The 14,076-nt window shown below is 37.2% G+C and overlaps 1 protein-coding gene across 5 annotated transcripts in view; it reads left to right on the top strand.

The window, feature by feature from the left end:
- The window catches only part of UCHL5 (ubiquitin C-terminal hydrolase L5), a 29,633-nt gene extending 16,401 nt beyond the window's left edge, over nucleotides 1-13,232 (top strand). For 3 of the 5 annotated variants that reach the window (XM_038414365.2, XM_038414366.2, XM_038414362.2), the window contains 8 exons: nucleotides 2,190-2,315; nucleotides 2,407-2,468; nucleotides 2,556-2,686; nucleotides 5,318-5,381; nucleotides 5,993-6,095; nucleotides 6,557-6,670; nucleotides 8,912-9,010; nucleotides 12,546-13,232. In XM_038414365.2, the coding sequence (XP_038270293.1) occupies nucleotides 2,407-2,468; nucleotides 2,556-2,686; nucleotides 5,318-5,381; nucleotides 5,993-6,095; nucleotides 6,557-6,670; nucleotides 8,912-9,010; nucleotides 12,546-12,590 (618 nt within the window). In that variant the 5' untranslated portion in view covers nucleotides 2,190-2,315 and the 3' untranslated portion in view covers nucleotides 12,591-13,232. Of the gene's footprint in view, nucleotides 1-2,189; nucleotides 2,316-2,406; nucleotides 2,469-2,555; nucleotides 2,687-5,317; nucleotides 5,382-5,992; nucleotides 6,096-6,556; nucleotides 6,671-8,911; nucleotides 9,011-11,127; nucleotides 11,155-12,545 lie in introns of all 5 variants that reach the window. The other 2 variants (XM_043491404.1, XM_043491406.1) reach the window with 2 other exon arrangements.
- Nucleotides 13,233-14,076: the final 844 nt, after the last annotated feature.

The raw sequence follows: 14,076 nt of genomic DNA, 5'->3' as shown, positions 1-14,076 counted from the left end.
GACAAAAGGCAAATAAAATACAGTGTGAGATTTCCAAAAATAGCTACAGCACTCGACCCAAGGTTTAAGAATCTGAAGTGCTGTCCAAAATCTGAGAGGGTTGAGGTATGGAGCATGCTTTCAGAAGTCTTAAAAGAGCAACACTCTGATGCGGAAACTATAGAACCCCAACCACCAAAAACAGAAATCAACCTCCTTCTGGTGGCATCTGACTCGGATAATGAAAACGAACATGTGTCGACGGTCCGCTCTGCTTTGGATCATCATTGAGCAGAAACTGTCATCAGCATGGACGCATGTCCTCTGGAATGGTGGTTGAAGCATGAAGGAACATATATGCATCTTTAGTGCATCTGGCATGTAAATATCTTGTGATATGAGCTACAACATTGCCATGCAAACTCCTGTTCTCACTTTCAGGTGACATTGTAAACAAGAAGCGGGCAACATTATCTCTTGCAAATTGTAACCAAACTTGTTTGTCTAAGTGATTGGCAAACAAGAAGTAAGACTGAGTGGACTTGTAGGCTCTGAAGTTTTACATTATTTTATTTTTGTATGCAGTTATTTTTTTTGTACATAATTCAATATTTGTAAGTTCAATTTTCATGATAAAGATGTTGCACTACAGTACTTGTATTAGAATTGAAAAATACTATATCTTTTGTTTTTTTTACAGTGCAAATATTTGTAATATAAAGTGAGAACTATACACTTCGTATTCGGTGTTGTAATTGAAATCAATATATTTGAAAGTGTAGAAAACATCCAAAAATATTTAAATAAATGGTTTTCTATTGTTTAACAGTGCGATTAATCGCGATTAATTTTTTTTAATTGCTTGACAGACCTAAAACACACATTTTAGGCTATGTATCTCTCTTAATGTACAGAAGCTCTGACTAACATTAAGGTTTTGATTTACTTTTTCAAAAGGTAGAATATTTTACCAAAAAAATATTCAGCAAGGTGAGTTAAGGCTGATACTCTATCTTATTATTAAGTGGCTTGAATTTTTTGGTGTACTAGTTTGTGGAGCAGTCTCAGTTTTTAAAAATAAACTTGGATTGAAGGAAGATAAGTGCTCTATAAAATGTGGTGAACAGCAAAAACTTTTGAGTGAAATTTACAAAACTTTTTAAATACAGAACCGATCTGAATTTGAGAATAACTCTTAATGTATTTGCTAAGTTTTTTTTTTTTTTTTTTTAAACAGGACCATCTTAACTCTAGGTCGTATGGGATGCCGTCTTTGCCAAAAGATAAATTTTTAAATCTTTTTCCCTGTTAGTCTAATTGTAGTGTTCATTGAATGGTATCATTATATTTTTAAGGGGGAAATGGAAACAGCTTTTTTAGAAAACTGAGATATGTACAGCCAGGTTCAGACAGGATTTTTTTGTGTTGAGTAATACCTTACTCTGCCTATGATACCATTGAAATCAAGCAAGGTGCTAGTCTTCCTGAGTAAGGATGAAGCCCTGAATCACTAGTAGAATAATAATATACACTAAAAGTAAGCAAAAGATTCTTTGCTGTGCTTTAGCAATCGATTGACATCACTACATCTTTCTTTGTTAGGTTGTTGCGTTCTTTACTCTGTTTTTAACTCTTCTTTTAGAGGAAGTGAGAGGGCAAATTACAGGGTGTTTCTAATATATTTACTTAGAATAATTGCACTTTTTGTCTGTTTTGCTAATTGCACCCGTACAACCAGCATCACTTGGTTTGTCTTGTACAGCAGAGGCTTTTATGGCCATCCAGGCTAGATTTACTACCTAGGTGGCAAAAAGAAAAGGAGTACTTGTGGCACCTTAGAGACTAACAAATTTATTAGAGCATAAGCTTTCGTGAGCTACAGCTCACTTCATCGGATGCATCCGATGAAGTGAGCTGTAGCTCACGAAAGCTTATGCTCTAATAAATTTGTTAGTCTCTAAGGTGCCACAAGTACTCCTTTTCTTTTTGCGAATACAGACTAACACGGCTGCTACTCTTAAACCTACCTAGGTGGTAGTAAATGTTTACCAAAAAATAGGTACTGCTTCCAGACTGCATTTTTGTAAGCTAAATCAGAGCCATGTAATCTATGGAAAATAAGGGTTTATAAAGGAAGAATTGGCCCAACTTTAATTTTTTTTTATGTTATCTGTAATGAACTGCTCCTCACTTTCCATACCTCTTCCTAGGTAATAAACAATGCTTGTGCTACTCAAGCCATAGTAAGTGTGCTGTTAAACTGTATCCATCAAGATATCCATCTAGGAGAGACACTAGCAGAATTTAAAGAATTTTCACAAAGTTTTGATGCTGCGGTAAGTGCAACTAACTTTTGTACTTGATGTACACTGATTTGAACAATTGTCTTATGTTCTATTTATCTTTATTTTTTATATATGTTTTTAGATGAAAGGTTTGGCACTAAGCAACTCTGAAGTGATTCGGCAGGTTCACAACAGTTTTGCCAGGTAACAAAAGTTGTGCATGTTACGAATCATACAAAATCCAGGAACCTTTTCTCTTTCCCTTCAGCATTGTATCTATTTACCTTTTAGACAACAAATGTTTGAGTTTGATGCAAAGTCATCAGCAAAAGAAGAAGATGCATTTCACTTTGTAAGCTATGTTCCTGTTAATGGAAGGCTATATGAACTAGATGGACTAAGGGAAGGACCAATTGATTTAGGTAAGTTTAGTTCACTGTGGCTAATTTAAACATTGTACCTTGTTGCATTTTTAATAACAGTTTTTGGTGGCCATGTGTGACCAAAACAAATTGGTCTTTTGAGGTAACAGCTGGTTCTTGTTAATACTTTTGATCTTTCACTGAGAGACTTATTTAGACGGTGTATTGAAAAGGGTGATCAACTGGATTAGTTGTCCCCTCTCCCCCCTTTTTTTTTTTTTTCAGGTTTTTTCCTTTCAGCTAGTTTTTGTGGTGTCAGAATCTTAGAATTCTATTATTCATTCCCTTAATATTTTAGTTCCAAGGCAAAATCAACTGGACAAAGAAGTAGAGCCTGTTATTGCTAGGTCAAAAAGTTAAATCTAATCTTTTCATTCCACTTAAAATGTAATCATCTATCAGATGTCTCTTCTAATTTTTAAGATTTGCAAAGTCTTCTTATTTGGTATTAAACTAGCTCAGTTTCACCTGGTACAATTCGTGTTACCATATCTTTTTTTCATGTTGCCTTCCACCTCCTTTTTTATATTCTAGGGAACATGTTAATCTTTGTAATCCTAATATTATGAGAGTAGAACTGTCACTACTTAGCATTAAATTGATGCTTTATTTGTCCCTTGTAGTATTTATTATGGTAAAGTAAAAACTAGTAAAGTAAATACATCATCGAAAGGTGGATTTCTGTCACAGTTTCTCAAATATTAAGACAAATGTGAAATATTTAGTTGCAGTATAGTGTATCTTTCATTTTGAAAGATTCTGATCCCTTTTAAAAAAAAACAAAAAAACTTCCTACCGGACAATGGCCCTGATGTAGTCAGACCTGCATGTCATATCATTGAAGTGTATAGGCTTTCTGTGGAAATAGGGGTCTGTTGGCATGAAATCCATTTGCAGGATGGGGGAGTATGCATATAGTAACTGCTGAACTCACTATAGCAAAATACAGAATTTAAAAGCATGCTGTGCAACAGTTTAGGACTGGAAGTGAAGAATACAGATAAAACTACAGGGGAAATTTTAGTCCTCTTTGAAAGGAGAGTACAGGAACTCCTCACAAAGTCATCCCGGTTAATGTCATTTTGTTGTTAGGTTGCTGATCAGATAGAGAACATGCTCATTTAAAGTTGTGCAGTGCTCCCTGCTTTGTCCACTGCTTGCAGGAAGAGCAGCCCGTTGGAGCTAGCTGGTGGGGGCTTGGAACCAGGGTGGACCAGCAGCCCCCGTATCAGCTCCCCGTTCCCTGTGTGGCAACCGCCCAGCATGCTATCAATTGCCAGCAGTTCAGCTGTCCCTCCCCCCACTGCCCTGTGCTGCTCCTGCCCTCTGCCTTGGAGCTGCTCCTCGGAGTCTCCTGCTTGCTGTGCGGGGGGTGAGGGCAGGAGAAGAGGGGAGCTAATTTCAGGGTGTCCCTCTCCCCCCTGCTCCTGCACCCTGCTTACCCCATTTCCATAGAGCAGCGGGGGGACACTACAGGGCGTAAGACGGAGGGAGCTTCCTGGCAGCAGCTTCTGTCTCAACTTGGTGATCTATTTAAAAAGGCAGTCTACTTAGAGTGACGTCAGCGTACTTAAAGGAGCAATGCGCATCTCTCTCTCTCTCTCTCTCTCTCTCTCTCTCTCTCTCTCTGCCATGCTGTCACCCCTCCCTCCATTCGTGCTGCCTTGTAGAGTGTGAGGCTACATTAACAACAAAGGGTTAACCCTTGAGGGTTTAGCTGATTGGTAGTTCATCATTTAGCAGTAAGGCATTCCCTGGGAAATATCCCACCCTCTGACTTCATCACCTCAACCAAGCTTCACAATCATCATCGCTGTGTATCAGTATTAAATTGTTTAAAACTTGTACTGTGTGTGTGTGTGCGTGCGCGCCCTAACCCCCCCATTTACATTAATTCTTATGGGGAAATTAGATTTGCTTAACATCTTTTAGCTTCAAGTCACATTTCAGGAACATAACTACAACATTAAGCAAGGAGTTACTGTAGATCAGAGTGCTACAAGGAACTGTTAATGCACATTAAATGTTCATTTGGACAAGCCCTTACCTCTTCAAATGTTCAAAGTTACATCTTCAAATGTCTTGCAAGTGCTAAGTATTGTTTTAAAACATGGGGAGGAACCCTCCAAAATTTGGAGAACAAAATGAAAGAATAGGTGATCCTAATGATGATATAAAGGTTTCCAAAGTCTAAATTTCGGGCAGAAATTACTGGATAAGGAAAAAAAAAATCAAGATTTTCATATACTTGCTTCCTCCCCTACCCACCCACCCAATTTGGAAAACCAAATTTCTACTTTTATACTCTCACCAAAAGATTTGTCCTTTTTTCCCCCTGCCAATAATAGAGTAAAGGTTAGAACTTCCCCCCCTTTTAAAATCTACTCCAGCTTTGTTGCTTTTCTAAATATTGTCTAAATATTATTCAATAGAATACTGAAAGGTATTAACAAGAACCAGTGATTAACTTTGTATTTCAAAAAGACCATTTTGAACAATTTAGTATTGTCATTCTCCAGAGAAGAGATCCACTAAGTAGCCTTTGCAAATGAGTATCCAGAGCCTGAATTTGCAGAAAAGCTGGCTTTTATTTATTTATTTTTTTAAACCTTTTTTATGTATCCTATATAGGTGCCTGTAATCAAGATGATTGGATCAGTGCTGTCAGGCCTGTCATAGAGAAACGAATACAAAAGTAAATGTCAAGTGGTTGGGTTTTTTTTGTTTTTTTTTTTTTAAAGAACATGCATGTATACCTTTTTAATGCAAAAGAACCAATTCCTAACTTTCTTTGGTTAAAAGTAGTATTCTCTTTTCTTGTGAGTTATGAGTGGTGGGCTGGGCTTTCTAAAAATAAACTACGGCCGTCAGTTTTTCTAACTACTTAACCCTCCTCCCCAAATCACAACTCCAAAACAGCCTGGACTAGAAACACAACTTGTTTTGTGATCTCAGTTATGAAAGACAGTTACTTAAGTTTTATATTTTGAAAAGCAGTTAACTAATTGTCAAATTATGTAAGCAGCAAGATTAACATTTAAGCTCAGGTGGGGAAAATAAACTCTGGCGCAGGGGCTGTAAAAAGTACTATTGGACTAATTGCATATTTAGTGTTCGTAGTTCAGTGCAGTCATCTATGATGTCATTTTGTTCCACAATAAGAATGGAACAATATTCACAACTAATGTGAAATATAAATATATATATTTATTTACAATTAAGGAAACTATAGTGGATTTTTGTTTGTTTATTTGGAGCTGCTGTGCAAATGATAGTTTTCAAAATTACAATGTTCTCTTCTTCTAGATACAGTGAAGGGGAGATAAGATTTAACCTTATGGCCATTGTGTCTGACAGAAAAATGATATATGAGCAAAAGATAGCAGAACTACAGCAGCAACTTTCAGAGGTAGGATATGATAATTAAATAATGCAATAGTTTCATGCCACTGTCACTTTTTGCTTAGAAGGGTTTTAAAAAAAATAACTTGGTTAGTATTTATTTTTCAACTAACCATTCCATTCCTGCCCCATAAAGGGGAGGGAGGGGGGAGAAAAGAAAAACGCCGGCAGTGTTTTTACTCCACAAAGGGAGATGTGCCAGAGACTATGAAGTCTGCTATGGACTTTGTGTTGTTGATTTTTAAATGGAAGATGCTCAGATAGTATTAACATACTAAGATAGAATTAGGTGTAGCATGTTGCTAGCAAATAGGTGTAGCATATTGCTACCACAGTTCTTAAAAAAAAAAAAAAAAAAAAAAAAAAAAACTTAAAATCTTAATTTAGGTAATAGCAGTATAAACACTGTACAGACGAGACTTTTTTATAAAATTCTAACTTTGTGGCATTCATTTTACTTTCTTTAAGGAAGAGCCAATGGATACAGACGAGAGTGGTAATATGTTAAGTTCTATTCAGTCAGAAGTTGCAAAATATCAGATGTTAATTGAAGAAGAGAACCAAAAACTAAAAAGATACAAGGTACGTGTATTTCTTTTTTATTTTCATAGTAAAACTGTCAGGAAGTTTGTAATGAAGAGCCAGCTTGATGTGAGGCCTGGAAATGAGGCCAATCTCATGCTGCTTCACATCAGGGATGAAGGAATTAAAAGGGTATTAGCAAGGCACTGCACTACATTATTCACATGCGTCAACTTACTCCTCAGTTATTGGTTTGTTTACTCACCATCTTTCTTTTTAGTTACCTGGGAAACTAATATTTTTATCTACTCTTTTTATTGGATCATAATAACAATCACATTTTCTTATGCATATTCTCTAAAGCCTCCTCTATTCTGCCATCTCCTCCCGTTCAAGTATGTGTATATATAAAAGTTCATCAAAAAGCTCTTGTAAATAGTGAAGTATAGAACTCTTGGAAAGAGACAGTTGCATGTGTCTCAAGAACTTATAACTATGGTCACCAATAATTCTGCTCTGTTGTGGCATTCTTTTATTTCTCAGAATTTGTTCTTTTTTGCTATAGTGATTTTTTTTAAATTTTATTTTAGGTATCCCTCCCTTTTATAAGATTGATACTTCTAATGAACTTTTCCACCTTTCTTTGTTATAAGGGTATGTTTTAAATTAATGAACATTTGATATCCAGCTGATCAGATGTGTGTACTGGATTGGCAACGAACTACAGAAAAATGAAAGTACTTAGCTGTTTGCTGTTCTGTAACAGAACATATCTGTGATCCCTGAATATGGCATAGAAACAGCTTTCGTTTTTTGGTCTTTACATTCGATACAGATGTGAGATTGTACATTGTTTAGAAACTAGCAGAGCATATTTTTATTCTTCTTTTTTGAAGTCCAGCTCCTAGTTTTTGATAAATGGAATGAAGTGCAGAAGAAATTGGCATGTTTAACTGAGATTCTGACTCATTTTCTTAAATAAGGAATTAATATAATTGCATTTAACTGTATTCAGAGAAATGAAAAATGGGGAAGATTTGAGATACGTCTGCCGTGCAATTCGACACCCACAGCAGATTTAAGATCAGACTGTTTTAGTTGGTGATGCATACATTTGGGATTGGGCTGCAGTCCGGTCTCTAGTATTCTACAAGGTGAGAGGGCACCAGAGCCTAGGTTCAGGCCTGAAAATCTGCACCAGCAACTAAAACAGTCCCGTGAACCGGAGTCAGCTGGCACAGGCCAGCCACATGCTTTTAGTTGCAGTGTAGACCTACCTTTTTTGATCAACATTTGGAGCCAGTCACCAATGATTTCAGGGGATATAAAAGAAACAACCAATAGGCAACTTCAAAATTATTTGCTTTAGTTTCTCCAAAGTGATGGCCAGCTAGCTCCATTGTTTGTTTGTTTTTTATACCTACAGAATACATGCTTTGGAATGTTTAAAGAAAAAAGAGAATGGGTTAGTTAGGTAACCATATATGATTTTTCCCATCTTTAATATCTATGAATATCTCTCTGCTCCTTGCAGGGTAGGATAAAAAATAAATTATTTTAAATATGCAGGTCACCATCAAGGGAGATGCTCCTCAAGCTTTTTTACTAAAGTGCATATCTGTACAGGATACAGTAATTTCTTTCGGAGAAACTTAGTTTACTAGTTCCCTGAAGATAGAATTTTTTTTTATTGAAACCTTTGCCACCTATAAGAACTTAAATTCTGTTTCTGTTCTGCAGATATAGGCCTTTGCTAAATTACATAGTACTATGAGATGTATTAGGAGGATTTATGTCTGTAAAGCATCTTTCCTCTGTGGTGTCAAAAATTGATAAATACTACTAATTACTTTTTGTATTGCAATTTTGTCTAAGTGAACCAGTCCTGGAGGAGAACCCCATTGCGCTAGGGAGTGTACAAATACATAACAAAAAGACATTTCCTGCTCTAAAGAGCTTATAGTTGAAGTATAAAATGAGAGATGGGGAGCACAGTTAAACAGTATTTGTCAGCATGATAAGGAGGAGCTACAATATGCTAGCTGTCTAATCATTGTCAGGTTGAGTGTGGTTTTTTTGGTAGGTGGCATGGCAGATGAGTGTTAAGGAGGGTTTAGATTTATGCCATGCATTACACGAAGTTTGTATTGACTTGTCTGAAGTGCTCTAAACCTCACTATCTGAACTAGGTAACTGGCTCAAAAAGAGAGTGTAACCTTAAGGGAACTCTTATAATGGGGGAGAGGGATCCTTTTTGTCTGACACATAGCACTTCCATTAATGTCTGCAATTAATTTTCAGATTGAAAATATTAGAAGAAAACATAACTACCTGCCTTTCATCATGGAATTGTTAAAAACTTTAGCAGAACACCAACAGTTAATACCACTGGTAGAGAAGGTGAGCATTTCTTGTAGGACTTTTTTAAAGAAGCAAGATATATATATAGATATTCATGTATTTTGTATGTTTTCTACCTGAACAGAAATGTAGCCGCACTTCTAAAACTGGAATTCTTAAGTGGAAGAGGTTTATTTAGTTAAACTTGCTGTGTGCAGCTAAATGGCAAGTATATATGGGGATTCCCTCTCCTCTCCCCCACTTCCAGCCCTGTATTTTGAAAATGCAGAGTGCTTACCAAGATGGCGGTGCATACTCTGATGAGCAAAAGCTCCAGAGAGTATCTTCCCTGATAACCAAAGTCCCCTAACGCTGTAAAAGCCTTTCAATAACGACTATATTAGTGAAGTGGAGGGCAAAAAGAATCACAGACTGCTGGCTGAAGTTGCATGAGGAAATCTTACTAAGGGCTAGTCTACACTAGAAATGCGTGCAGCTGCACACTGTAGTGCATCTGGTGAAGACACAGCCAATGGAAGAAAGCTCTCCCATTGGCATAATAAAACCATCTCCCTGAGGGCAGTAGCTGTATCAGTGGCACTGACCTAGCGCTGTCCACACTGGCACTTAGGTCAGTGTAACTTGCGATGCTTAGTGGGTGGCTTATTCACACCTCTGAGAGACATATGATATACTCTGGTGTAGAGAAACCCTAAAACTTATCTCCCCAAGGGGTGCAGGGAAATCTAAACCTTTATCCACACACAAGGCCTGTGTATCTTTTTTGTCTTATTAGATTATAGGACCCAGTCTATACAGTAAACTCCCCACTTAACGTCTTCTTGCTTAACGTTGTTTCGATGTTACATCCCTGCTCCATTACAGAACATGCTCATTTAAAGTTGTGCAGTGCTCAGCTATAACATCATTTGGCCACCTGCTTTGTCCACAATTGGCAGCCCCCAGCGCCTCCCGCTCGCTGGCAGACCTCCGCACATCAGCACCTTCCCCCTGCTCCCCCTGCCTCCTGCCCGCAGCAATCAGCTGGTTTGCGGTGTTCAGGAGGGAGGGGAGAGGAGCGAGGACATAGCATGCAGGCTTCCCCGCCTCCTGAATACTGCAAACCAGCTGATTTCCGGAGGCAGGGGAGGGAATGGGGAAGCTGCGCGCCACGTCCTTGCTGCCCCCCCCCCCCCCAGCCTCCTGAATGCCACAAGACTTCCGTGGGCAGGAGGTGGAGGGAGCAGGGGGAAGGTGCTGATCTGTAGGCAATGCTGGTGGGTGGGAGGCGCTGGGGGGAGGTTGTAGGGGAGCTGATAAGGGAGCTGCCAGCCTGTTTAATACCTTGTTAAATTGCTTGTTTAAAATGTATATAATGCCTTTTGTCTGGCAAAAAAAAAAAAAAAAAATTCCCTGGAACCTTCCCCCCACCCCCCACTATTTACTCTTAATTCTTATGGGGAAATTGGATTAGTTTAACATTGTTTTGCTTAAAGTCATTTTTCAGGAACAGAAGAGTTACTGTACTGTGTAAAAACTGATTTTATTTATCTGTGAACACTAGATGGCAACCCATGTGTGGCTGTATTGCTGCATAGGGCCATCATGTTGTACATGTCTCCTTCTTTTGTTTGATCTTTCCTGACTTTATTGATTTGCTAACTTTTGCTGTTTCCTTTCTATGCTTCTTCCACTAATAGTTTTGATTTACTGTTAAACATGCTTTGATTTAAGCTTTAAATAAAGTCTGTAATGTTTCAGTTGTCTCCCTGGTAAGATCATTAAAATGCTAGGTTATTCAAACAGCTGACTTAATCGGGGTTTTTATCATGTTACTGGCTTGCATATGTGTCTCATGTGCAGTAAATATAACATGTATCCCTGATGATAGATCTTTACATTAAATAAATAGCGATTTATTTAGCTTAACAAGCATCTCCATTTAATTGAACATTTTGGGGCTGGGGAGGGACATGGGTGGGATGGAGTTTAGAAGCCCAGTTGCTTGGGCAGATCACTGCTTTACCAGTTGACGTTAGGACAGCTGTTTTGAGGTGAAGGCATTTTGGTCGCTGCCACTTCCTAGTGTTTTGTCTAATGTTTTTACCATGTGAAATGTAGACAGAAAAGCTCTTAAGGCTCTTTAAGTAGTTGCCCTCACTTCTCTCTCTGTACAGGTGCAAATGTGAAGGAACTTCCTTACGGTTAGTAGTTTAAATGTGACCCAGAGAAATTAAGCCAGCTTTGAATTTTCTTTATTTGAATTAATATATAAATATATTTAACAGTCTTGTGGTACCAACAGTATTGCATGTTTTTTTTATATTAAATTACATGTTATGAGTTTGTGTCTCACTACTGAACTTCTGGGGAGACTTGATGACTTAGAGGATTCATAACAGGACGCACAGAATTTTACTTCAGGTCCTTTAGTTAGAGCCAAACCAGTTCAGTAGCAAGCAGCAGTCAGAACTAGGTGCATGCACACCTTTATACAAAGAACCACAGTTACTATATGAACAGGTAAATAGTCCTTTTTCTCAATATCATTTTGGTCTTTAAAATTTGTATATAAAGGGAAGAGGTCAAGTAATGTGACATCAAGTTAAATGTTACCAGGTGCTTGTAAGATTTAATGTGAAAACTACTTCAAACTTGAATGATTGAGATAAGTGAGAATTTCTTGATTGTATCTTTTTGGCATATTAATGTGATCTGTGTCTAAAAAAAGTTTTTAGCTTGATTTAGAGCTCCATATATACGCTTCAAGAAGAAAGTCACCTCTCAGAATTCTGTTGCTGATCTTAGTTTAATGTGCAGCTACCACAGCAAATGATATGGTGAATAACAAGATAAAATAGAAATCCCTCTTCATTTTCTAACGACAGATTTTTTTGTATCCTAAGGTAAATGATTGCCTGTCTGATCTTCTCACATAACTATTCAACACAACGTTTTCTATTGCTAAAAACAAAATTTGCATATTAGTATTTTACTACATAGTGTTATGAAAATGATGTACCAGACTTTGTTGCAAAACAGTTACGTCCATTTGTGTGGAACGTAGACATTTAACACTTGGAAAACTGAGCAAGAAATTTTATTTGCAAATAACGTCGCCCTTAGTTTCTGTATTTTTCTTCCTCCTGTGCTTCTTGATGATGAAGCAAAATATTGGGTAAAAATATGTTTGTTGCTTCAGAACTCGTCAACTGTCGGGTGAAGAATAAACAGCATGAACAGATGATCTTCAGAGTAATAAAAATCTTATTGTTGGATATCTCTCCTTAGAAACTTAAGATTAAACTGTTTTTAAGTAGTGTAATTTTTCTGATTTTTCCACAAGTAGTCAAGAGGTCTTTAACCTGTTTTGTGTTATATAAGTGTATGCCCAGAGATATTAAGGTTTAGTACTGCATGTGCGGCATTTGACAAGCATCCAAATTATGTTTAAAAGTGGCTTTTGTTAGAGCACAATTGATATTTTACTGTCCATTCCAGGAGGTAATGGACAGTCATATATATTTTGAGTTGCAGACAAAAGTAGGCAGTATTCTCATCGTAGTATAACATGCTCTCTATTTTTACCTTTTAGGCAAAAGAAAAACAGAATGCCAAGAAAGCTCAGGAGGCCAAGTGAAGATAATTTTGGACGAAAAATGTATACAATAATGTGCTTCTGATCTTGTTTTCATGAAACAAGCCTACAAGACTTTTCCATAAACTTTAAATTTGTCCAGCGCACGTTTGGCAATTCTAACAGTTTGTCTTGTATCGTATGTACGGGTCTATAAATCTCCTCCCCTTGCATCATGTGCATGTAGTACCTACTAAGTAATGTTTAGAGTCTCTTGATCAAATTCCATTATTTAACGGTTGTATCTGATCAATTCCTCATAGCTTATTGGGAAGTAGAATCGCCATTGTTATAGATCTGAAAATGTGCAAATAATGTACCCAAATATTTTAAGCTCTTCCTAATGAAAATATTTACACCTTATTCCATGTTAATGGACTTGGATTTCTAATGATGCAGAGAATGTGGGAATTTTAAAATAACAGTTTGACTTTCTCTGTTCATCACCATTAACAATTGTTATGGTCTCTGACTCTTCACCAACTTCCCCCGTGTCTTTGTTTTTATGAACTTTGACTAATTTTTTACAGAGTTGAAAAGTATGAATTTAGCTGTAAACCACTTGCAAAGACCAATGTGTAATCTCAAAAGATCTGCATTGCTTTAGTAGAAAAGATAATAAATATTCCCATTTTTATTTTGGCATACTTTCTTCAGGTGGTATTTTGTAGCCCTATCATTTGGTAATGTGACTGTTTTGGGTAGGATAGTACTTGAAATCTTGGCTTCTTGACCATGTACATCAAACTTACAACAAGGAAGTTCACCATTTGATTTCAGGAGATAATATTTCTGGAGATGTGTTTTATTCCACAGTTTTAGTTGTAAACCTTTAAACCTACACTTTGGTAAGTTTGCGGAGGTGTTTCTTGACCAGTAGGAGAGACTGATTTGGGAGGTGACTTAACCATATAAGAGAACTAAATGCATGGGAAAACTTAATACCAGAGTTTTAAAAACAAAATTTCAGCAATGACCTCAGTCCAGACCATGGGAAAACTAGCATTGCAATTACTCTTATTGATTTCACTAGCTCTGCTAGTGAAATGATAACACTGCTTTAAATCTCAAAGTGAGAGAGGAAGGTGTTTGTATTCTAACATATGGTGATGCATTGTTAAAGTGGTTTGATATTGCACAACAAATTTACAGGTCTTCTATTCTATTTGACTACCTGATAGTATAATCTGATGGTATAATCTGAACTGATTTTGCTCAGTCTGGTTTCGAATAAGTCAGACATGATTCTGCCACTAACATAGGGAGAATTTCTCTTCCCTCACCGCCCCCCATTTCTTTCCCCTTCAATCTAAAGTGTGTGTGTGTTTCATGAAATTGTCTTTTCTTTATTAATAGATTGTGCTTATTTTAAAACCTTCCTCATTTTTTTGGAGGAAAACTGTGTTCAAAGCACATCGATTCTTCTTCGAGAGAAGTCCCTGTAGGTGCTCCTCTTCAGGTCAAGGTGCGTCCCAGTACCTTCGATCAG

This window comes from Dermochelys coriacea, chromosome 8 (assembly GCF_009764565.3).
Source record: "Dermochelys coriacea isolate rDerCor1 chromosome 8, rDerCor1.pri.v4, whole genome shotgun sequence".
Taxonomy (NCBI): Eukaryota; Metazoa; Chordata; order Testudines; family Dermochelyidae; genus Dermochelys; species Dermochelys coriacea.
Note: the sequence above shows the minus strand (reverse complement) of the source record. Positions and strands in the feature narration are given on the sequence as shown.